We start from the raw sequence: 26,631 nt of genomic DNA on the forward strand, positions 1-26,631 counted from the left end.
AATCGTTGTAAAAAAAACATGCAGAAAGCACAGCAAAAAGAACTGCAGAAACACTCAAAAGCTACATGCATAGATGTGAAATGAGCCTTACGGTGTTTGGGATTTGTTGTGGAAAGATTTATGTGGATTGATGGGGACACGATCTGATAGGATGTGTGTTAGTTAAATTGCCATTATGTCTCCCAGTGTCGGTTTACCGGTATTCGCTAGGTACAGCCAATATGACTTTAACCGGCATTGAGGAAAGACCGTTAGTTGTGGAAACCTTCCATTAAATGGAGACTGCATACCGCTCGCCTGGTCATCCCGGCCGGTGGGCGCTCTGAGTGGCGACCGCTGGAGCGAAAGCCGGTCTGGATCTATGGAAGTGCGATGCGAGGTCCGCCGCACAAATGTATATCAGGCAGCCGGGGACCCATTATTCGCTGGCGGAGATATTTTTGTGATATTGAATTATCGTTTTGATAAGTATCTGCCCTTTAGCTGGAATAATGGATGGTAGCTTTCTGTTATGCTCGATCCGCTTGATTGAAACACTGCTACTATTTCCTTTGCAGATATTGAGCCTAATTCACTAAAAGGAAGAAGTAGAAATGCTCAATTCCCATTTAACTACTCCCAACTAGAGTAGAGTAATTAGCGCCTCAACTAGGTGAGCCTGCAAATGTAAAATTGGATGCAATAGTGAATTCCGATAAGAGTATACCAATTAGCAGACGCGTTTTTCATAAACGGAAATTCCTATACAGGTATTCTGAATCAATATTACAGAGCAATGTCAGCTATTATGGTTACATTTATTTTTTTATGTATAGTTATGGGTTTTAACCTTTAGGTTTATTATTAGCAGATTACAGAGCTCTCCATTTATCAACATTCATTCAATGCTAAACTTTCAGGCATATCTAATTGTTCTCAGCACATTGGGGTAGTGGTCTATGCTGATGGACAAAGACTGCTAGGTCATGAGTTCTAGTCCCAACCATGCTAACACCCTGTGTGTGATTAATATTTTGCCACATAGTAATATCTTGTCTACATCACATAAAAATTGCACATAAAATGGCCATGTACATTCAAGAAACAGACATGCATTTGTGCCAGTTACAATTAGGTGTTCGCCCAGTTTCCGTATTCACAGCTGGCTAAAATATGGAGGTGATGGCATAATTGGGATATGAACCCATGGCTGCAGTGTTTATAGATAGGAGTTCTAACCACTAAACCACTGAGCTGAGCGCAACTACACTTGGAATATTAAGTAGTTCCATGCTTCAATAATTAAATTACATAAATCTCAAAAATATATATAGTGCTCAAATGCATGATCAGTGTAAAACTGACACAAAGTTGTAATGTATTGTTGGCTCCCGGCAATGCAGATAAAAAAAAAAGGTGTAGGGTCGCCCCCCCAGTCTATAACAGGCCCTTCAGGTCTGGTATGGATTTTAAAGGGAATCCCACGCCAAAATTCCAAAACAAAACGGTGTGGGGTCCCCCCAAAAACCATACCAGACCCTTATCCGAGCATGCAGGATGGGGGGGATGGATGAGCGATGCCCCCCTCTCCTAAACCATACCAGGCCACTTGCCCTCAACATGGGGAGGGTGCCCCCCCAAGCACCTTGTCCCCATGTTGATGGGGACAAGGGCCTCTTCCCGACAACCCTGGACTGTGGGGGGCGTTTATCGGAATCTGGAATCCCAGATCCCACCCCCCCTACATGAATGGGTATCGGGTATAGTGTAAAAAAAAGTAAAAAACACAGAACACATTTTTTTTTTTTAATTAAAAAAAAAACGGAAAGTAGTTAATGGAAAATAAAAAAACAAGTTAGAGGCAACCCCCCCCCCCCCTTAAATACTTACCAGAGTTCGATAGCAGCCATGCCGCTCTCTCCCCCTTCCTCACTGGACTTAGGGCGAGCAATTGGCTCCTGATGCTGTCAATCAAATCCAGTGACAAGGGGGGGGGTGTGTGTGGGTGGGGGTAAGGGGAGCGAGTTGTGTGTCAATAGCTCTTTTACAATTACTTTAAATCAACTAAACAGCTTCTTACCTTCTTACAACCAAAAGCAAGAAGGTCAGAGTCTTCTGTATGAATTGCTTGGGCAAAACCATATTTGTTCAGGTACGCCAGGTGAGAATCCGCCTCATATGGGGCAACTATACAGTCAAAGCCTTCAGAACGTGCAGCCTGTAATGGAGCAGATATAAGGATGAAAGCAATACAATGGAAGATCAAATCAAGCTGCAAATTACAAAGGCTTTCCTATAGCAAAGAGGGTTAAAATGATAACAAGTCAACTTAGAAAAAAAATTTCCAGGTACATTACTTACTGCACAGTTGAAATACACACAGAAAATGAAAGTGATTGTAAATGATCAACTTGTAAAACAACCCATTCAATTTAAAATAGAAAATCAAAACATTTTTGTTTAGATACAGTGCCTTGCGAAAGTATTCGGCCCCCTTGAACTTTGCGACCTTTTGCCACATTTCAGGCTTCAAACATAAAGATATAAAACTTTAATTTTTTTGTGAAGAATCAACAACAAGTGGGACACAATCATGAAGTGGAACGAAATTTATTGGATATTTCAAACTTTGTTAACAAATAAAAAAACTGAAAAATTGGGCGTGCAAAATTATTCAGCCCCTTTACTTTCAGTGCAGCAAACTCTCTCCAGAAGTTCAGTGAGGATCTCTGAATGATCCAATGTTGACCTAAATGACTAATGATGATAAATAGAATCCACCTGTGTGTAATCAAGTCTCCATATAAATGCACCTGCACTGTGATAGTCTCAGAGGTCAGTTTAAAGTGCAGAGAGCATCATGAAGAATAAGGAACACACCAGGCAGGTCCGAGATACTGTTGTGGAGAAGTTTAAAGCCGGATTTGGATACAAAAAGATTTCCCAAGCTTTAAACATCCCAAGGAGCACTGTGCAAGCGATAATATTGAAATGGAAGGAGTATCAGACCACTGCAAATCTACGAAGACCTGGCCGTCCCTCTAAACTTTCAGCTCATACAAGGAGAAGACTGATCAGAGATGCAGCCAAGAGCCCCATGATCACTCTGGATGAACTGCAGAGATCTACAGCTGAGGTGGGAGACTCTGTCCATAGGACAACAATCAGTCGTATACTGCACAAATCTGGCCTTTATGGAAGAGTGGCAAGAAGAAAGCCATTTCTTAAAGATATCCATAAAAAGTGTCGTTTAAAGTTTGCCACAAGCCACCTTGGTGACACACCAAAAATGTGGAAGAAGGTGCTCTGGTCAGATGAAACCAAAATCGAACTTTTTGGCAACAATGCAAAACGTTATGTTTGGCCTAAAAGCAACACAGCTCATCACCCTGAACACACCATCCCCACTGTCAAACATGGTGGTGGCAGCATCATGGTTTGGGCCTGCTTTTCTTCAGCAGGGACAGGGAAGATGGTTAAAATTGATGGGAAGATGGATGGAGCCAAATACAGGACCATTCTGGAAGAAAACCTGATGGAGTCTGCAAAAGACCTGACACTGGGACGGAGATTTGTCTTCCAACAAGACAATGATCCAAAACATAAAGCAAAATCTACAATGGAATGGTTCACAAATAAACATATCCTGGTGTTAGAATGGCCAAGTCAAAGTCCAGATCTGAATCCAATTGAGAATCTGTGGAAAGAACTGAAAACTGCTGTTCACAAACGCTCTCCATCCAACCTCACTGAGCTCCAGCTGTTTTGCAAGGAGGAATGGGCAAAAATTTCAGTCTCTCGATGTGCAAAACTGATAGAGACATACCCCAAGCGACTTACAGCTGTAATCGCAGCAAAAGGTTGGCGCTACAAAGTATTAACTTAAGGGGGCTGAATAATTTTGCACGCCCAATTTTTCCGTTTTTTTATTTGTTAACAAAGTTTGAAATATCCAATAAATTTCGTTCCACTTCATGATTGTGTCCCACTTGTTGATTCTTCACAAAAAATTACAGTTTTATATCTTTATGTTTGAAGCCTGAAATGTGGCAAAAGGTCGAAAAGTTCAAGGGGGCCGAATACTTTTGCAAGGCACTGTATATACAGTATATAAAAAAAACACATTATAAAAAAGGGCAAAATAAGGTATTTACAGTGATTTTTTTTTTTTTTTTTTGTTACGATCACCAGTGTCCCTGATCACCACCACCCGTTACATGACGAAGCTGTACTGCACCGGTGACAATATGTACAAAAAAAACAAAAATTAAATATAAATACATATTTATTTTATTTTTCAAAAACTTGAAAAAAAAAAAAAAAACAACAACAAACTTCAAAAAAAACTCGCCATACCTCTCAATAAATATTTTGGACTGTCAACTTTCCAAAAAGGTGTAATTTGGGGGGTATTTGTACTGTCCTGACATTTTTGGGCCTCAAGAAAATATCAACAAATATACCTTAGTTTGTGGACTCTACAACTTTCCTACAGACTAAATAATATACACTGATTTGGGTTATTTTTACCAAACATATGTAGCAGAATATTTTTGGCCTAAATTTATGAAAGATTATTTGCTAAATTTTATAAACAGAAAAAGAAAAAACGTGTTTTATTTTCAAAATTTGTTTTTTTTTTTTTATTTATTTACCAAAAAAATAAAAAACCCAGCGGTGGAAAACATACCACCAAAAGAAAGCTCTACAAGTGTAAACAAAACGATAAAAATGTTGTAGGGGTACAGTGCTGCATGACAGCGCTGAAAGCTGAAAATTGGCCTGGAAAAGAAGGGGGTAAAAGTGATCGGTACTGAAGTGGTTAAATACAAATGAATGTAATGACTGATCTTAGCAGTGAAAAATAACTGTGGGGAAAAAAAAAAAAAAAAAAAAAAAGGACATAAATTTGGTTTAGGTATTGAAGTGGTTAAAAACGAAAATCCACCTTTGACACAGAGTTTTCCAAAACTGCTGTAAAATGCAGCCGGAGGCTGCGACCCGGAGGGTCCTGCAACCGCACTGAGGGGGTTTGTGGGTGAAAATTTGGTCCTGGTTCTCCATATTTACTTCATATAAAAAAAAAAGGCAGTGTCACTTTAAGAAAAAACTGCAAAAAAATAAAAAACAAAATGCGATCCGCACCGGTACCACAAGTCCCAGCCTAGCACAGCCTGCAGCAGGGTGAATGAGACCCCAGTAACATACCACCAAACAATAAGGAGGGATGTAGGAACGTTCTGTGCAGAGAGAAAAAACGATCTGACACAGAAACAGGAAAAACCTGGGTCATGTGCTAGAGTCATCCTAGCTTCTCCCTGCTGTCCAGTGATCAAGGACTCCAGGAAAATGGCCGCCCCATGCATTCCTATGGGGGAACTACCAAAAGATGGCCGCTCATGCATTTCAATGGGAATTGTTTGTAGAATGAAATCTACAGCAAAATGGCGGCCACCCACGGCGCACCATGCGGTCTCCAGGACCCCCTAGGGGGGTCATCAGACAGTGGTATTGGGGGGTCCACAGGAGGGGCCCCCACCAGGAAAACCACCCCCTACAGAACCGCTGCAATACATCCGCCCCCCCTTGTGATTGTGGGGGGGGGGGGAAGCCTAAGGGGGGCCTGGTATCACAGAGAGGCCAGGGGAAGGAGGGATAGCCAAGGGTCCGATATTCCCAAGGAGGGGCCCATGTCCACCCTGAGACCGCCAGAGAAATGGAGGGACACTTACTCACCATACCTACGGCATCAGACGGGCACCACTCCGAACAGACTACCTCTCCACCTGGAGTGGGTTTGCTGACAGCCAGGGGGTATGCTGCGACTCAGGGTGACCCAGGTCGTATGCATCCCAACGAGGTGCTTCACTCGCAGGCCAGCCCCCATCCATCAGGGCTCTGTCGTGGCGAGGCCTAGTGCTGGACTATAACCTGCGCACGCTCGCTGGCCAGGCTGAGAGACCTTAAGGATCTAGCATATCCAGTCAGAAACCCAGCCGGCTGTTGCTTGTAGTTCTCTCAGGAACAAAACTAACTAAAAAGTAAAGTCGTACAAAAAGGATCCCAAAAAAAAAACAGCCAAGACCGAAGTCCCATCAGGACTAGGTCCTACTCCTAAACTAGGCAGAAACAAACTGAAGGCTATAGCAGAGTGTGTGGGGTTAAGCCTGCAGGGACAGCCCCATAGGCTCTGTCCTGGGACCAATCCTGTTTAATTTATTCATAAATGATCTAGAGGAGGGGATATCTAGTACAATCTCAGTATTTGCGGATGATACTAAACTAAGCATGCCAATATCTTCTATGCAGGATGTGGAAACCTTACAAGCAGACCTGAACAAAATAATGGGGTGGGCAACTACATGGCAGATGAGGTTAAATGTTGAGAAATGTAAAGTATTGCACTTGGGCGCCAGAAACACGAAAGCAAGCTACTCACTGGGGGGGAATCCTCTGGGTGAGTCTAAGATGGAAAAGGACCTGCAATGCCAAGCCGCTGCAAGCAAAGCCAACAGAATACTGGGATGTATAAAAAAGGGGATTCACTCCAGAAATAAAGAGATTATTCTCCCGCTCTACAAGACTCTGGTCCGGCCACATCTGGAGTATGCTGTCCAGTTCTGGGCACCGGTCCTCAGGAAGGTTGTGCTGGAACTGGAAAGAGTCCAGAGAAGGGCAACAAAAATAATTAGGGGAATGGAGGGCATCGGCTATGAGGAAAGACTACAAGCACTGAACTTATTCTCTCCGTAGAAGAGACGATTGAGGGGGGATATGATATCAATGTACAAATACTGTACTGGTGACCCTAGCATAAGGAACAAACTTTTTAGAGAAAGGGAATACAAAAAGACACGTGGCCACTCACTAAAACTAGAGGAAAAACGGTTTAACTTTAAAATATGTAGGGGGTTCTTCACTGTTAGAGCAGTAAGGATGTGGAATTCTCTTCCACAAGCAGTGGTATCAGCAGGGAGCATCGATAGTTTCAAAAATGTATTAGATGGGCACCATCTGGACCATGAGTGCATGTGCAACGATGTTTACTCACTCCTCTGCCTTGGAAGAGTGGAACTCCAACACCGATGGTGGGATCCTGGCATCTTTTAGCCCCATAACAAGGGAATGCTGTGTGATGTTTGCAAAGATTGGATCGGACCGCGAGATGGCACTTTTCAACATGGTTAAGGAAAGTCCAGTCTTGCACCTTTGTCTCAAGCTATGGCATGGTGGTCTTTGTTGCTTCTTCAGGTGGTGGTAGAGAAGGCCTCCGGACAGTTGTGCATGAATACAAAAAGAAAAAGGGAGAATGTCAGAGTACAGTTATTGGGGGGGGTCAAGATTGTTGCAGTTGTGTGGCCGTTAAGGATTATTTCTTATAAGGGTTATAATGTTAACAGGTAAATCTCTGGTTAATATAAAATCTAACATAAGACCTGGATTTACAGGGATACCCTGGTTCCAATGGTACTGGCGACCCTAGCATAAGGAACAATCTATTCAGAGAAAGGGAATACAATAAGACACGTGGCCACTCACTAAAACTAGAGGAAAGGCGGTTTAACCTTAAAGTACGTAGGGGGTTCTTCACTGTAAGAGCGGTAAGGATGTGGAATTCTCTTCCACAAGCAGTCGTATCAGCAGGGAGCATCGATAGTTTCAAAAAACTATTAGATGGGCACCTTAAAGACCACAACATACAGGGGTATACAATGTATGGTTAACAGCAAACACACACACACATCATAGGTTGAACTGGATGGACTGATGTCTTTTTTCAACCTCACTAACTATGTAACTATGTACTGGGATTTTTTAATTTTTTTTTTTTAATTGTCAATCTTTTTTGGTTTAAAGCGCAAAAAAAAAATACAGAAGTGATCAAATACCACCAAAAGAAAGCTCCATTTGTGGGGAAAAAAAAGAAGGACATACATTTTATTTGGGTACAGCTTCGCACGACTGTGCAATTGTCAGTTAAAATAACGCAGTGTCGTATCGCAAAACATGGCCTGGTCAGGAAGGGGGTAAAACCTTCCGTAGCTGAAGAGTTTAAGGTGAAAAAAAAACCTGAGCTGCCTGTGTGCCCCCCCCCCCCCCCACCATCCTTATACTTACCTGAACCCGATCCAGCGATGTGCATGAAAGCAGCGGCTCTCCCAACTCTGCGCCACCTCACTGCACAGATTGATAGCAGCGGGAGCCATTGGCTCCTGATGCCGCCAATCAAACTCTGTGATTGGTGCTCTCTGCTCATTGGCAGTGATTGACAGCAGTGGGAGCCAATGGCGCCGCTACTGTGTCTCAGCCAATGAGGAGAGAAGGACTCGGGACATGCAAGGCTCCCATGTACATTGCTGGATCGAGGGGGGCTCAGGTACTAAGTATTAGGAGGCTGTGGGGGGGAGCAGCATACAGAAAGTTTTTTTACCTTCATGCATAGAATGCACCTTCAGCTTTTACAACCACTTTAATCACAATGCAGAAGTACTATCATACAATAGTCACATGGTAAATAACTAAATAAGAGGAGCGCTTTATAAGGAATAGTAACAAATGTGAATATTGTGTGCTGACAATTCCATCCCTTAGGTGACTCACTCTCGTCTTGCTTTTTCAACATCTTTCTTTGAAGGTAAAGTGCATCCATCAAACACCAGTATTGGCTTGAAACTGTGTGAAAAGTAGGGATCTGCAAAGCCGATATAGTGGGGGCCGATCTGCACTTTGCCTGATATATCGGAATCGGCCACCAAGATTACCGATATTGCTGATATTTCAGGAAAGTGCTGTACCGGAGTGATGCCTGCAGTTAGAAGCATCACCCCAGTACCGGCGTTCATAGCCGGCAGTCGGCTGTCTTGTAATGACAACCGATGTGGCTGAGAAGCCACTCGGCTGTCATTAGAAGGAGCGGGAGGGGACGTCTCCCCCCCCACCACCACCTTCCGCGGCTCGCCCGGGTCTCCCGTCCCACCGGGAGACCCGGGCAACTAGCCTGCACGGCCGCATTCGGCTCGGATTGGGTCTCCATTTAAAAACTCGGAAGTGATGTCATGAAATCACTTCCAGGTACTCGGCGCCAGATTCAAAACAGACAAACTTGGCGTTTTGAATGCTTTTAAGTGCAGAGGAGGGGTTTGTGGTCTTTTAGACCCCCAGATCCCTCCACAACAGTACCTGTCATGTAGGGCTGCACGATATTGGGGAAAAAAGTACATTGCAATATTTGGTTTTTAACGATATATATCGAAATATTTCTCTGGGTAGAATGCAGAAGACACTGACAGTGTGGATTAGGCAGAGTCGGGACTCACAGTGGTGATAGGAGGTAGAAGAAGAAGTTAGAACACAGCCCGACATGAGTGGAGCAGCCACAGTTCCTCACTGTTGTCCTGTCTGGAGCTCAGGATCAGATGGTGACCCATCAGGCACAGGGTCCCGCCCACTGGCGGGTGGAAGGGTCGGTACAGGACCACCTTGTCCACCCGGGGGGGTTTTGATCAGCTCTGTGAACCCCATAGCGGATACCGGAGGATCCCCGTCACCGTCCTCTCATCACCGGTACTACACCTGACACAGCGCTCCCCCCTCCCTCACCGGAGACGAGTTTCCCCTTGCTTTCGGCTGTGATCCCAGCTCTGCCTCTAGTCTCCAGCCGACCATTACTCCGCCCTGCTCCGCCCATTGACTATTTACAACACATTACAGCCTGATCCCGCCCCCGTGCGCGCCCCCGATGCAGCCAGGAGAGACAATGGGCGGAGCAGGGCGGAGTAATGGTCGTCTGGAGACTAGAGGCAGAGCTGGGAGGGCTGGATTGCATCGGGGTGGAGGGGCGGAGTTCCGATTACAGCCGAAAGCAAGGGGAAACTCGTTTGTGTCGGCTGCCTGCACAATATCGTGTCTTCAGCGATATGAATATCGCCCACGCCCGCAGAACGATAGTCGATATCAAATCGACTATCATTCAGCCCTATAAAAGAATACCTGGTCACCTACTGACTCAAAAGATATCTCTGCGCTTCAGGAGGAGTCAGTTAATAACTGCGAAATTGATAATACAGATTGCTGCTACTTAACCAAATAACGAAAATATTTGTATATAATAAAAATGAAAAAATAGTAGCGCAAGAGTCAATGTAAATTGGCTCACCAAGACCACATGAACCACATAGGAAACGTGCACTCAGCAACAATAACACTCAATTTCCACTATAGGTATCACAGAGTCCCTTTAAAATATGTATAAAATGTCCATTAAAACATCCGTCAACTCGTGAAGTTTTAGCAGGTTCACCTCTTTACCACCACCAAGTGCCAAATGAGGGGTCAGGAGAAGTGGAAACTCACCAGATGTTGTTGCTCAAATGTTCTCACAGATGAGCAAAAATACAGGGTTAAAAACTGGGTCAGCAGGAAACATATTATGGTCCACACAGCTGTGAAATCGCTATCCTCTCCTTCCAAAGCAATCCTCATAAGCCAAGTGACATGTAGGAAGAAATGGCTCCAATAGTGTAATATGTATATAAAACACTTTATTGGTATATAAAATTGAACTTACATTTGGTAGTGTAAAAGCAGGCACTTCATAAATTCATTGATAACAGGCAAGGCAGGGAAACAGCAACCGCTACACACGCTGAGCCAGCTCCACGCTAACCCAGTTAGTTCCGGGTCGTTCCTCCGCTGTACCACATGATGCCGGATACGTCGTTTGGTCACGCCCCAACGCGTTTCGTCATTTCCGACTTCAACTGGGGACGTGACCTAGACGACGCACCGCGGAATCTAAATACCCCGCTGGAGCGCAACTCCAGCCAATCAGCATCCCTGCAAGCTGACCGGAAGAGAACCAGCGACAAACTCAGCGGAAGTAAAGCTTCATATCCTTAAAGGCTCAGTCCGTTCTCATGTATCTAATACCGTGACCCCTTTATTACTTATGTGGATAACGGAAGTGCCGCCCAATGGGTAAAATGGCCACAAGGAAAGAGAAACAAACTTAAACTATAAAATATATATATATATATATATATATATATATATATATATATATATATATATATATATATATATATATATATATATATATACACACAGGCATACCCCACTTTTAAGTACACAATGGGACCAGAGCATGTATGTAAAACGAAAATGTACTTAAAGTGAAGCAATACCTTTTTCACTTCTCAATGCATGTAAATACACTAACTCTATGGGAAATCTTGGTCAGCTTGACATGGCATTGCTCCCAAACCATGTGACAAGGACACTAAGCTTGGGGAGCATGTTAAGAGGATCCAGGACTATGACATAATAGATTACCTAGGCAAGCCGGCCAGCCACAAACCGGATATGTTGTAGTCCTGGGTCCCCTCTTGGTGCTCCCTAAGTTTGGTATCCCTGTCACTTATCGTTTGGGAGCATTGCCATGTCAAGCTGACCAAGATTTCCTATAGACGGCAATGTTAAAAACCAGGAGTAGTGTCATGCCAAGCTGAACAAGCTGTGTCCTTACTTGCGAGTGTACTTAAAGTGAGTGTACTTAAAGTGAGTGTACTTAAAGTGAGTGTACTTAAAGCGGGGTATGCCTGTGTATATATATATATATATATATATATATATATATATATATATATATATATATATATATATATATATATACACACACACACACACACACACACACACACACACACACGTCCTCTAGACTTAAAACATTAAGCATCAAACGGGCAGTTTACAGTATGCTAGTGTAAAATATGTACATAATAGTACTCATAGACCTACAGTATAGCACCGCATTCAACATATAGCACAAAAATCGGTATAAAACCAACAATAAACAAAATGTATATGTTAGCAGTCATAAGCAAATCTAAATGATTAAAAATGCTCTCTGCTGCTATGGAGGCAATTAAATTCCCAAGCACTAGATCACTGGATATTAAAAGTATCTTTTCAGTTAATAGTGCACCTCCAGTTGATGAGGATATCAGTATTACACTTAAAACCCTTTCCCTCACCTTGGAGAAACAAGTAAGGGCGTGGTGGGATATCACCACCCTGGAGGCTTATATATCCGAGGGGATCATTAGTAGGGGTCTCCGGTGGGATGTGGCTCCACAGGATGGATTGAATGATGACCTCTCTACATCAGAGTGGTATAAATTCTTCCACCAGGTGGGGCTGGACCTACAATCTTTGGTACTTAAAAAGGAAAAAACGGAAAATGGATATTCTTAATAAAAAGATCCATGATCTACAGACCAAGATAGAGACCAAAAATGATTCCCCTGAGGTTAGAGAATTTAACACCAGTACTAAGATCAAACTGGATAAAGGTGGACAAAGAGACTCACCTCAAAAAGTAAAAAAATGTAATAGGGATTTACAGGATTTTAAAAACGGTCAGGTATTTTGCTGGCAAGCAAATTTACCAGTAACATCCCATGCAGATACCCCGGAAATAGAGGTGCCTATGGAGGCCACTATGAGTGGAGCCATAGGAGGTACAACATCTGGACCCCAAATCCAGACTCCGGTTGTACGCCCAAAAATAGGTGCTTCACATATACCTGTGAGACCCGCCTTAGAATGGACGGGACCACCTATTAAAGGTGTGAATAGGGGCAATAAACCCAAAAGAGGTACCTCGAGAGGGAACCTCCAAGGAACAGGTATTCCTACTCACAATCAATATCAGGTCCTTGCTAGCAGGTCTAATGGTGAGATGGATGACACTGGACCAAAAACCCCCCTTAATCCCCCAAGGCAGCCTTTTTTAGGACGAGGCAGGGGCAGGGGCCGGCACCAGCCCTACAACAACAAGAATTCGCAACCAGACAGGCAACTGTACAGAGAGAACATGCGCCCCGAAGAGGAGTAAGGGCCGGAAGAAGGGTACAGTACAAGAAAAAGAAGGAGAGATTGGTGAACGAAGGAATTTTTAATATAAGTAATGTGAATTTAACTAAGAGTGAACTTCACATTCTAGATTAGGGGCTCAAGTGTGCACCCAAAAGACCCATCAATAAATTCAATGTATATATCGATATACATAAATATATCAGGAAACTGAACCTCAAAAAACATTTCATAAATAACCCCATCTCGTCTATAAGTAATAGAAGCAGAGGGGGGATGGTGAATAGCGGGCTGCGAAACAAATCTATCTTCAACCCACCGGTTAGTAATAACCAGTGTGTTGAAGTTTTCAAGAGTTTGGTACTACGGGATCTCCAGGTCATTGGAACCAGGATATGAGGTCAACAGAAAGTACAGACACATACATGAAGGACTGGAATCTCTGGAATCCCGAAAGGAGATCATTATTCGCCCCGCTGACAAGGGTGGCGGAGTGGTTGTGATGGATAAGTCGTTCTATCATGATCAGATTAGGGAAATGTTGAATGATGATTCAACATATACCAAGCTGACCAGAGATCCAACCGAAGGTTTTGTGAATGATCTAAAACGATTGGTTGAATCTGGATTTAGAGATGGAGTTCTGACAAAAAAAGAACAGAACTATTTAACTCCGAGTTCATGTCGTATTCCAATTCTATATACGCTCCCTAAAATCCACAGGCATTCAAGCAATCCACCCCCGCGCCCGATAGTCAATGGGATTGGGTCTGTGAATGCTCGACTGGGCCAATATCTACAGTCGAGCGTCACATGCACGAGAGCCTTCTTAAAGGACACTGCTGATCTCTTGTCGCTGGATGATGTGGTGTTGAGGGACGACTTGTCGGCCTTCTTGGTTACTGCCAACGTGTCGTCCCTTTACACCATCATTCAACATGATGATGCCCTTCTAGCCTTAAATTGGGCATTAAGCAAGAGGGATGATCTACCACGTGAACAGAAGGTTTTCATAGGAAGGGCCCTTGATTTTTGCCTTAGCCACAACTACTTTTGGTATCAAAGTAGTTTTTTCAGCCATAAGACGGGTGTGGCAATGGGCGCCAAATTTGCCCCCAGTCTGGCAAATTTATTCATGTCAGAGTGGGAGGACAAGTTTGTTTTCAACCAGGAGAGGCCAGAATTAAAATTCTACAGGCGTTTCATAGACGACATAGTCTTCATTTGGGAAGGCTCGGAGAATCGTCTATCAGCCTTTATGCAACATCTTAATTCCAATCAAAATAACATTAAATTGGACTTCCATTATAGTCCGAGTGAAATAAATTTTTTGGACGTTACAATTAAAAGGGATGGAAATGGATTGACCACTAAGGTGTTCTTTAAGACGACAGACCGTAACAGCTATCTGGCGATCCAGAGTGGTCACCATCCTAATTGGCTTAGGAATATACCTAGAGGTCAATTTGTGCGTGTAAGACGCAATTGTACGTCGGTTGAGGACTATATGGAACAGGCTGATATCCTGAGAGAGAGATTTGTTGCCAAGGGATATGAGGAATCTTGCCTGGATAGAGAAATAATTAAGATTAAAGATGCTCCAAGACCTTTGAGGCCTCCGACTAAATCTCCTATGAATGATGGCGATCCAAAACAATGGAACTTCCTGTCGGATTTTTCGAATGACTACAGGAAGGTAGAGGAGATTTTCAGACAACACTGGCCAATTCTTCAGATGGACAGAATATTAGGTCCAGTGCTGCCTGAGAGACCTCTGTTCATTTACAGACGGGCTCTGAATTTCGGGCACCAGATTGTAAAAAAGGTATTGGATCCCCCAAACATTTCCTTCTTTCCGGACATGAAGGGCTCCTTCACTTGTGGGAGGTGCAGGGCTTGCTCATTTACACCTACCAATTTTAGAAGAAGAGATTCCTTTTTAGTCCCGGCGATTAACAAAACCTTCAAAATTAAGAGTCTAATCACGTGTGACACCACCCATGTGGTTTATGCACTTATGTGCCCGTGCAACTTGATCTATATAGGTCGCACGAAGCGTACCCTCAAAATTAGGGTAGGGGAACATATCACAAACATAATAAAAGGGAAGCGTGAACACAATGTGTCAGCTCACTTTCGCCAGTTCCACCAGCGAGACCCGAGAAGTCTCCCTTTTTGGGGGGTTGAATGGGTCACCCCATCGTGGCGTGGGGCTAATTGGGTGAGGGAACTCTCCAAGTGTGAGACCAAGTGGATTTTCCTCGCCCAATCCCTCGCCCCGATGGGGTTAAACATAGAACTGGATTTGAATTGTTTCATTAGTGATTCGTGAATTAATTGTTCCCGTTGTCCCACTGGTGTGGTTTTAGTTCTGGTTGCGAATTATTAGTTATGTGCTGCTGTTTTTACTAAGATGGGTACTAAGACACCATTCCCCCTAGTACCTCGTAAGGACTTTACACAGGTATTTCTGTATATTTTGAATTTTATAACATGAGATTCTAGGTCCTTTTATATTTTATTAATGTTTTAAACTAATGTTTGTTGGAATGATTTTAAAGAAAAAATGTTTTAATCATTTAGATTTGCTTATGACTGCTAACATATAAATTTTGTTTATTGTTCGTTTTATACTGATTTTTGTGCTATATGTTGAATGCGGTGCTATACTGTAGGTCTATGAGTTCTATTATGTACATATTTTACACTAGCATACTGTAAGCTGCCCGTTTGATGCTTAATGTTTTAAGTCTAGAGGACATATATATATATATAACGGACATATATATATATAACGGAATTTTTGTAAAATCTTACCGTAAAATTCCTTTCTCTGAGTCCTCCGACAGTCGCCGCCACTTCATAATCTTCACTAATGGGGTAATTGACCTTTGCTCCGCAGGAGTAGCTAGGCAACAAGATTTGTTAATATCAAAGCTTTTAGCATATCCCACCCCTAGGGGGTGGTCCCCTCAGTCAATACCTCCCTGCTTCCAGCATTCTCAACTCAGTTTCAGTAGCATAGCAGTAGAGTACATAAAAACCAACCCCAAAAGAGGGGCGGGGGCGGCGACTGTCGGAGGACTCAGAGAAAGGAATTTTACGGTAAGATTTTACAAAAATTCAGTTTTCTCTTACGTCCTCCGACAGTCGCCGCCACTTCATAATCTTCACTAATGGGGACATCCCAGAGCAGTGTAGAGATGAGGGGTGGGAAAAAAACGCAGCCGCGCCTAAAGCAACGCAGTACCCACATCAGAGAAAGGAACCTTACCAAGGTAAGAGAACCAACCGGGCAACAGGAAAACGTGCTCAACAGAAGCAACAATCCAGGAAGAACAAGTAACCCAGGGGTAAAAACACCCCAACAGCCAAGGGCCCAAACAAGGGACCCTAAGGCACTGCCGCACTAAGAACTTTACGGCCAAAGGAAGCATCTGCCGATGCCTGAACATCCACTTTGTAAAATTTGGAGAAGGTGTGAACGGACGACCAAGTCGCCGCCTTACACACCTGGGCCCCAGAAGCCTGATGACGATAGGCCCAAGACGTACTCAGAGATCTGGTAGAGTGCGCCTTCACAGGGAAAGGAGGAACCTTCCCCCTCAAAGCATAGGCTTGCACAATTGTCTGTCTGATCCATTTGGCGATGGTAGCAGCCGACGCCGCCATGCCCTTCCGAGGTCCCTCTGGAAGGACGAATAGGGAATCCGACTTGCGAAAAGACTTCGTCAATGACAGGTAAACCCTGATCGCCCGAACAACATCCAAGGCATGCAAAGCCACCTCCTTCGGATGCTTAGGCTCCGCGCAAAGCGAAGGCAAGACAATGTCCTCATTCAGGTGAAATTCCGAAAATCCTCTTCGGAAGAAAGGAAGGGTTAGGTCGCAAGACAACCTTATCCAAGTAAATCACCAAGTAGGGAGAGCGGCAGGACAAAGCTGCCAGCTCCAACACCCTGCGAGCCGAAGTGATCGCCACCAAAAAGGCAACCTTCTTGGACAACAGAGACAGCGAGATCTCCCTGATCTTTTCAAAGGGAGCCTGTTGTAACACGGACAGAACCAAGTTCAAGTCCCATGGAGGCAAAGGATCCCTCCTAGGAGGGGCCAGATGTCGCACCCCCTGAACAAAGGTGCTAACCAATGAATTAGACGCCACAGGGCGTTGAAAAAGAAAGGCCAGCGCAGAAATCTGACCCTTAATTGTGGCCAGCGCAAAACGCTGGTCCACTCCAGTTTGGAGGAAAGCCAACACCCTCGACACCGAGTATGAGGGAGGGGAATACCCCCTGGACTCACACCAGGCAAAGTACGCTTTCCAAGTACGGTAGTAAATTTTTCCTGAAGAGGCTTTTCTAGCCTTGATCAAAGTGGGAATGACCTCAGGGGAGAGACCCCTATCCTTCAGGACCTGGCTTTCAACAGCCAGGCCGTTAAAGCCAGCGACTGTAAAGCAGGATGGAAGATCGGCCCTCGAGACAGAAGGTCTTCCCGAAGTGGCAGGCGCCACGGAGCGTCGACTGCCAGATTTACGAGGTCTGCGTACCAAGACCGGCGAGGCCAGTCCGGTGCCACCAGAATCACCGCGTGCGGTTCCGAGGCCAATCTGCGAAGCAGCCTGGACAGCAGCTGAAGCGGTGGAAAGGCATACATCAGACGATACTGATGCCAGGGCGCCACTAACGCGTCTGAGGCGTCTGCCTGAGGATCGCGCGTCCTTGCCACGAACCTTTCCACCTTGTTGTTCAGACGAGACGCGAACAGGTCCACATCCGGAAGACCCCACTTGCGCACAACATCTGGAAGACATCCGGGTGAAGGGACCATTCTCCCTGGTCCAAGGTCTGGCGACTCAGATAGTCCGCCTGCCAGTTCTCCACCCCCGGAATGTGCACAGCCGTTATCGCTGGGACGTGCGTCTCGGCCCACGACAAAATGCCGTTTACTTCCCGAGCAGCACGGGCACTCCTGGTGCCCCCTTGATGGTTGATGTAGGCCACCGCTGTGGCATTGTCCTTCTGAACCCGAACCGGACGGCCCTGAAGCCGTTCCGACCAATGCAGAAGGCAAAGTTTTAGTCGCTCGCAATTCCAGAATGTTGATCGGAAGGGAGGATTCCTCCTCCGACCAAGTTCCCTGGGCGGACAGAACGCCCAGAACACCACCCCAGCCCGATAGGCTGGCATCCGTGGTGATCACCGTCCACGACAAGGGACGAAAAGACTTGCCCCCCGACACCGCCGGGGACTGGAGCCACCACAAAAGACCCCTTCGGGTGTGGCGGCTCAACGAAATTCGCAGATTCAGAGATTGCGGACGCCCGTCCCACTTGGCCAGGATCTCCGCCTGAAGACCCCGCGTGTGAAACTGGGCGAAGGGAATCGCCTCGAAAACCGAGACCATCAGACCTAGACATCTCATACATGTCCGGAGGGACGAGCACTGAGTGACTTGACCTCGCCCTGAAGTGTCCGGAGCTTGTCTTCCGGTAGGAAGACCTTCACTTGAGCAGAGTCCAGGATCGTCCCCAGGTAGGAAAGACGAACCGACGGACACAACGTTGATTTTGGAAAATTTATCGTCCAACCAAACTCCTGCAGAGTCTGCATCGTGGTGGACAGGTCGTTCACCAGACCCTGACTGGTCGCAGATCGAAGCAAGATATTGTCCAGATATCCCAAGACAGAGACGCCCTGGGCTCTCAATAAGGCCAGGACCGGCGCAAGCACCTTGGTGAAAACCCGTGGAGCCGAAGCGAGACCGAAGGGTAACGCCAGGAATTGGTAATGATCCTCCGCAATGGCGAATCGAAGGTACCGCTGGTGACCCTCGAAAATGGGGATGTGAAGGTACGCATCCTTCAGATCGATGGAGGCCATGAATTCCCCCTGACTCAGGGCAGCCACCACTGAGCGCAGGGATTCCATGCGGAACTTGCGAACCCGCACAAAGCGGTTCAGAGCTTTCAAATCCAGAATCGGACGTACCTTGCCCTCCTTTCTGGGCACAGTGAACAGATTGGAGTAGAACCCCCGAAATCTGTCCCGATGAGGCACCGGAACCACCACTCCCTGGGCCCGCAGGTCACGCACCGCCAGGTGCAGATCCTGCAAACGCTCCGGAGACAGCCGAAGATTTGAGGGAAAAAACCTGCTCGCCGGCCGAGAGAGAAACTCGATCTTGTATCCAGATCGAACGATTTCCTGAACCCACCTGTCCCGAATGCGGGCCAGCCAGGGTTGAAGAAAACCGAGCAAACGTCCCCCCACCCCAGAACCGGGTGAGGGCGCCCCTTCAGGCCGAATTGGCATGGGCAGCGGACCCAGACGGGCCGGACTTCTGCTTACCTGCCCACGGCTTCTTCTGGGAGCCTTGACCCTTGAAGGGCTTGCCCTTGTATTGTGACCGAAAGGCACGAAAGGACCCCTGAGAGGACCTAAACGAAGTAGTCTTCTTACCGCGAAGGAACTTATTCCTCTGAGTTTGGGGTGGAGGGGGCTCATACCCCCGGAAATTCCCTTTATCAGAGTATCCAAAGACTCGCCAAAAAGGCGAGATCCCGCGTAGGGAAGATTAGCTAGAGTCTTGCGAGAGGATTGGTCAACCGACCAACATTTCAGCCATATCAGGCGACGGTTCAACACCGCTACACTGGAGAGACGTGCAGCCAAAGGGACTAAATCCAAGTCCGCATCGCCCAAATACATGACACCCTGATGAATTTGATCTACCATAGCCAACGTTGTCAGCGGAGCAGAGTCAGCTGCCAGGGTGCGCCTGAGCACCTGCGTCCAATCCGCAATAGCTTGGGCTGCCATAATCGAAGCAAAAATAGGCTTCAGCATAGAACCAGCAACCGTATAAGTATGACGGGCCAGAGACTCCAATCTCCTGTCCGTAGGGTCCCGGAACACCGGGGTATCCTCAGCAGGAATCGCAGTAGATTTATTCAAAACTGCCACCGCGTGATCCACCTGAGGCGGCACACACCAACGCTCATCAGTGGTGGGTGTAAATGGATAACGCAGCTTGAACCTACTTGGCACAGTAAAGGGCTTTTTTAAATTGCGCCATTGCTCATCAACAGCGCGCTGAAATTCCACAGGGCAGGGAAAAACCTGCCCTGATTTGCGTTTCCTTTTTGTCCCATAAGAGGACATCAAAGCAGGAGGACATGGTTCATCCTGCATATGCAGAGTTTCCTTAATAGAAGTAATCAACTCATCCATGGGTGCAAGCTCTTCAGGCGAGCCAGGGGGAAAAGTATCAACTCCTACTTCAGCCTCCCCCTCAGACCCCACAAGGTCCAGAGATGAACGAGACCCTGAGAAGGGCACTCCAGCCATAGCAGCCCCATCGCCCTCTGAATCGGAGGAAATAGACAATCTGGGCCGCTTTGCGGATCGATCAGCCATAAGCATCTGCACCTGAGAAGCCAAATTCGCCACAATAGCAGCCAGATCAGCCCCCTCTGGGGATGCAGCAGCTCCTTGGCCCCCCACCAAGGTGGGGGGAAATTTGCAATCCTGAGAATCCATGCCCCAGTAATATTGAAAAGGACTGCCCCTTTAAGACCGCGGTGAGCGCAGCCCACCGCACACTACTTTATGTACCGACCCCCACAGGGATAAGGGACACTGAGCAAGGAAATACAGGATAAGGAAGATAAAAAAACCTGGAGAGACCACACAGGCTGCTTCCACCGATCGCTGTTCCAGAGCAAAAGGAAGTGATGCAATGACTGACCGCCCTATAAAGCCTATGCAGGCTTCACAAACATGGCCGCTCGGGTGAGGCATTTATAGGCAATGAGAAAATGGCGCCGACATGTGGCTGCATGAGCGATCGCCGCCAAAATGGCAGCGTTTGGCGCCAAAACACCGCGCTGTGCCACACAGGGCCGGTCACCACAGTTTGCCGAAAAAAATGGCGGGCCGCATTAGCGGTCGCCGCACAGCATGTCTGAGCCCAGTCAGCCCATACAGTACACATAGCAGAGCGGGAGAGCCCCCCCCCCCCCCCCCCCCGCAGCCCACAGAAAGGCAGCTATTCCACACAGGAATCTGACAGGGAGCTCAACACTTACACAGACATGCGGGTCACACAGTCACAGACTGACACCCAAAACAGACAGGTCCCCACATAGAAGTGCACTTACCATTCCAGATGGCGTGGGGAGCCTTCTCCAGCGACCAAACCGCTGTACGGAGGACAGGGAGTGTCGCAGCCAGGACGCAGTGGAACTGCGGTGCGAAACCGCAAATGGCGTCCGGTGAGGTAGCCACCTCACAGGCAGCATCCCTGCAGCGAACAGGGATGGGTCGTTCAATATGCCAGGGAAACCTGAGCTAAACGCTCAACGGCAGGCTGGGAACCCCTGGCCCTGAGCCCTGGGATCCAGGGTGGCCAGTCCGAGACCCAGCTCTGCATGATCATCTTCATCCGAAGAAACTAAACTAATGCTGAGAAAAGAACAGCTAAGTAAAAGAAAGAAAGAGATGAATAATCAAAATAAAATCAAAAAGAGAATAGAAGGCTGAGAATGAAAGCCCCAGCACAGGATCAGCCAGCTACTCCTAAGCTAGGCAATTGAAAACTGAGTTGAGAATGCTGGAAGGTATTGACTGAGGGGACCACCCCCTAGGGGTGGGATATGCTAAAAGCTTTGATATTAACAAATCTTGTTGCCTAGCTACTCCTGCGGAGCAAAGGTCAATTACCCCATTAGTGAAGATTATCAAGTGGCGGCGACTGTCGGAGGACGTAAGAGAAATATATTTTTTATAGTTTAAAGTTTGTTTCTCTTTCCTTGTGGCCATTTTGCCCATTGGGCCGCACTTCCGTTATCCACATAAGTAATAAAGGGGTCACGGTATTAGATACATGAGAACGGACTGAGCCTTTAAGGATATGAAGCTTTAAGCCCCGTACACACGTACCGATCGTCGGCGAACGATCGGCCGTCTTTTGTCCCCGGGCTGTCGGTGTCTGTTGAAAAGTGCAAAGACAGCACAAGAATTTTGTCCGCCGACTACAGCAGACTGCAGAAGTGATGTCATGTAATGGTTAACTTTCCCTGTGTTTTTTCTTTTTTGAGCATGCCCAGTCTTGCAAATCTGCGGTCTGTCGGCCGAATTCTGTACTGACTGGCGAACAATCGGACGCTCTGGTGTCGGCATACAGAAATTTTAATGCTTGCATGACAGATTCTTGTCGGCAGAATGTGCGCTGACGGCTGTCGGAGGCACCATACTAACAAGCGTACAATCGGCAGATCTTTCATCCGCCGACGTTTGTATGCCGACGATCGGTACGTGTGTACGGGCCTTTACTTCCGCTGAGTTTGTCGCTGGTTCTCTTCCGGTCAGCTTGCAGGGATGCTGATTGGCTGGAGTTGCGCTCCAGCGGGGTATTTAGATTCCGCGGTGCGTCGTCTAGGTCACGCCCCCAGTTGAAGTCGGAAATGACAAAACGCGTCGGGGCGTGACCAGACGACATATCCGGCATCACGTGGTACGGCGGAGGAACGACCCGGAACTAACTGGGCTAGCGTGGAGCTGGCTCAGCGTGTGTAGCGGTTGCTGTTTCCCTGCCTTGCCTGTTATCAATGAATTTATGAAGTGCCTGCTTTTACACTACCAAATGTTAGTGCAATTTTATATACCAATAAAAAGTGTGTTATATACATATTACACTATTGGAGCCATTTCTTCCTACCTGTCACTTGGCTTATGAGGATTGCTTTGGAAGGAGAGGATAGCGATTTGACAGCTGTGTGGACCATAATATGTTTCCTGCTGACCCAGTTTTTAACCCTGTATTTTTACTCATCTGTGAGAACATTTGAGCAACAACATCTGGTGAGTTTCCACTTCTCCTGACCCCTCATTTGGCACTTGGTGGTGGTAAAGAGGTGAACCTGCTAAAACTTCACGAGTTGACGGATGTTTTAATGGACATTTTATACATATTTTAAAGGGACTCTGTGATACCTATAGTGGAAATTGAGTGTTATTGTTGCTGAGTGCACATTTCCTATGTGGTTCATGTGGTCTTGGTGAGCCAATTTACATTGACTCTTGCGCTACTATTTTTTCATTTTTATCATTCAGCCCTACTGTCAAGTAATAAAAAAAAAAAACATTTAAATGTACAAAAATATCGGCCAATATCGACCGATACAGATATTCAATGGCCAAAATATCGGTATCAGCAACAAAAATAGATATCGGTCGATCACTAGACAAAAGCATGTGCACTTGATGCAATAGGTCACATACCTGGAATGAAAGCGGCATCACTGATTGGAAGATTGGATGCAGAATAGATCAAAAACACTGCAGGCAAAAAAAAAAACAACCTAGGAAAGGAAAATCAACAGCAAGCAGTTTCCAATGATTGCAAATGAATTGCAACAGCAGCAGATTTGGGGTGTGTGCCAATCAAAACTCTCAACTGCAGACACTCCAGGTGCTGCCTGAGTACCCCGACAAATTCAAGCCAACCCCAGGAAAAAATGTGTTTTTTTCTTTTTTTTTAAACTGTTTTGCACACATTGAAATTGCAGTTTCCGCATCGTATTGCAAGAATAGGATATTTGGATGCCAAAACAGAGATAGCAATTTAACACATAAGGGCTTGTTTACACTTGCAAATGGGGGGGGGTAAAGGCTGCAGTTAAGCCACGTTTTTAATGCCCTGCTTAGGTAGCAGCTGGGAGTGTACGCATGCCGTGGCACTGTACTTTGTGGCAGGAATTATATCCCTTGTGGCGTTTTGCAGCGTACACCAAGCAGAACCTATTCAAGTGAATGACGGGCATGGGAGCCTAGGGGTGACGTCACTGTTTACAGGCATCCCCAGTCATCAAGCACTCTCTACTCTCCCCTGCAGCAGCCTTTGACTGATACAGGGGATTACATGACCAGAGCGGGCTGAGATTAGTTCATTAGATACAGAATATCTTTTTACATTACTTAGCATAAGTGTTAGGTAGAATTCAAGCCTCAACCTGAGTAGTCTTAAAAAAAAAAAATGTCTCCTCCACCCTCCTAACACCTTTAAGACCGCCAGCCGCACATTTACTGCAGCAGGCTGCGCAAACCGACATAGCCCTACGTCTGTGGTGCACATGGTTCTGGACCGGGCACCCGCGATCGCTCCTCGCTGAGAGAAAGTAAACACGGCTGACCGTTCTTCTCTCTGGAATGATCACAGAGCTCCTGTGATCCTTCTATATAGGAGCACAGGTCTCTGTGGTTATTTCACAAGCCACACCCCCATACAGTTAGTAAACACACCCCTAGGCTCACACTTAACCCTTTGATCACCCATAGGGTTAACCCCTTTCCTGCCAGTGTCCTTATTACAGTAACAGTGCATATTTTTAGCACTGATTACTGTAGTAATGTCACTGGTCCCCCCCACAAGTGTCAAAAACGTCAGTTAGGGGTCCGATCTGTCCGCGGCAATGTCGCAGTCCCGCTAAAAATAAATCGACAATCACTGCCATTACTAGTAAAAAAATAAATAAAAATGACAAATATCTTTCCCCTAGTTTTTACAAGCGATAACTTTTGCGCAAACCAATCAAAATACGCTTTTGCGTTTTTTTTTACCAAACATATGTAGCAGAATACAAATCGGCCTAAAAGGATTAAAATCCTTAATTTTTTAAATTTTTTGGGGAATGTTATATAGCAGAATGTGAAAAATATTCCTTGTTTTTTAAAAATGTCGCTCTTTTTGCTTATAGCGCAAGAAAAAAAAAAAAAATTGCACCAAAAGAAAGCTCTATTTGTGGGGAAAAAGAAGGAAATCAATGTTATTTTGGTACAGCGTCACACGACTGCGCAATTTTCCGTTAAAGTAACGCAGTGCCGAATCGCAAAAAATGGCCTGGTTAAATTCAGGTATTTGCATTGAAAATACATTTAACAAAGTATTAATAAAGAGTTGCATTATTTTGGTGTCTTTTATATCCGTCTGGAGTGCAGTTTTAACTTTTAACCAAAAGCACAGCATGAACTTACTGGTCAGTCGGCTCTCCTTTAGCCAGCTTCTCCGCACAGGCGAAAGCTCCTTTATGAAGCCAGCAGTAGGTGTCCACCGCCACAGTCTGTCCCTTGTACTGATTCACATGGATGGGTTCTGATGCCTCTTTGAGGAACTGTAGAAGACCCTGAATACCCAATGATGGCAGAAAAACGACTGGAGGAGCGCTGAATCAAGACCAATTAGTTGTGTAGGAATCTTCCAGAGTAACCTGCATGAGATAAAGCTATATGACATATCTACTCCACCAATCAATGCAACATACTTAGGATATCCAAATCCTATCATAGCAGATAAGCCATTGAATGTCTAAGAAGCATCAGACAGGACATGTCTTTAAAGACCAATTCCACCATACCAAGGTTTAGGTTACACCCAAATTAGGGTAAAAAAAACAAAAAAAAAACAAACAAAAAGGAATGGTTTTACTTTAGGGCAGCCTCTCTCAACACAGAGGACCCCTTGAAAAAAACCCATTGTGATGGATCCGTCTCCTTCCTAGCTGTTGTTGGACTGGCCGCAGAGGGAGAGGATGGAAACAGGTTGGAATTCATAACTACACTTGGGAAGCCCCTAGCAACATGGGCTGGCTGTGGTTTCTTCAGGAACTGACCCCCACTGTGCATGCGGAAGCTCTCACAGCGTTTTATGAGTGGTCCTGCAGTTTCCTGGTACATGTGGGGTGTCCAAGGCTGCAGGAGGGTGAGGCGGTGATGCAAAGACATTATACTCATCTAGACGAGTGTTGCAAAATACCATGCCTCTTTGCTTTCCTCCTGCCACAGCTTGTCCCAGTAAAGTGCTCAGAGCCGAGAATCTGCCGTTGTGATTGGTCCGTCTCCTTCCTAGCTGTTATTGGAGGGAGGGAATGGGGACAAGTACAAACTCATAACTACACTTGGGAAGCCCCTAGCAAGATGGGGTAAAAGTACTACATGTACTGGGCTTCGGGAGCAGAACGACGTAAACAAATGCAATGGTAGATCTTTAATATGGTCCCTAGGAATGAGCTCAGGCATGGAGTCCACACCCACCTGAGCTATTCAACCAGGAAGTTGTCAAAATAAACAGCCAATCATAGGTGGTGGAGGTGTACCCCACCCATACACAAATACGTTATTCCTAATGCACACGTTCCTGCAAAATGGCTGTATGTGTAGATGGGAGATGTGGTGACCACCAGCTGGAATTCAAAGACCTCAGAGTGAAAGTATGTCACCAGCACACCAAAGATACATGGTGCGCCGGTGACATACTCCACCCATAAACAAGGAGCATGAATTTGTGCAGCTGTGGGGCGAGGAATACCTCCACCGCTCCTTGACTGGCTATCTGCTTTGACAGCTTACTGGTAGGATAGCTCTGGTGGGTTTGGACCTACCTAAGCTCATCAATGATGGCCATATTAGGTCAATGATGTCATGTACATCCCCACGCCTTTGGGTACATGCAGCAGCAAGATGGTGGAATCTTCTACCAGAATCAGATTGGCCCTCACCAACAGATTATTTAAAGTTCAGACCGAACAAAACTCATCACTAATGTGGAGAACCCCCGGACCTCCAGAGATATTTAGACCATGCATCCCAGGAGACCTCAAAGTACTCTGCAGTGCATATGGGAGGCTAATACAGTATGCCCCCCCCCTCCCTGGCAAGAATCCAGAGTAAGGATGTGTTCCTGATCAAAAGGAAATAAAAAAAAATAAAAAATAAAAATTCC

General features: G+C 45.9%; 1 protein-coding gene across 1 annotated transcript; it reads right to left on the reverse strand.

Annotated features, from left to right (window-relative positions):
* Nucleotides 1–622: 622 nt before the first annotated feature.
* On the reverse strand, nt 623–26,313 carry LOC309560435 (exonuclease 1-like; the record flags this gene model as incomplete). Its single annotated transcript, XM_082264069.1, has 6 exons — nt 623–658; nt 2,060–2,197; nt 7,434–7,458; nt 8,581–8,652; nt 24,888–25,076; nt 26,291–26,313. 6 exons carry the CDS (start codon nt 26,311–26,313, stop codon nt 623–625), a joined length of 483 nt encoding a protein of 160 aa, XP_082120195.1.
* Nucleotides 26,314–26,631: the final 318 nt, after the last annotated feature.

This window comes from Pelophylax lessonae (genome assembly GCF_965119305.1).
Source record: "Pelophylax lessonae genome assembly, chromosome: 7".
Taxonomy (NCBI): Eukaryota; Metazoa; Chordata; class Amphibia; order Anura; family Ranidae; genus Pelophylax; species Pelophylax lessonae.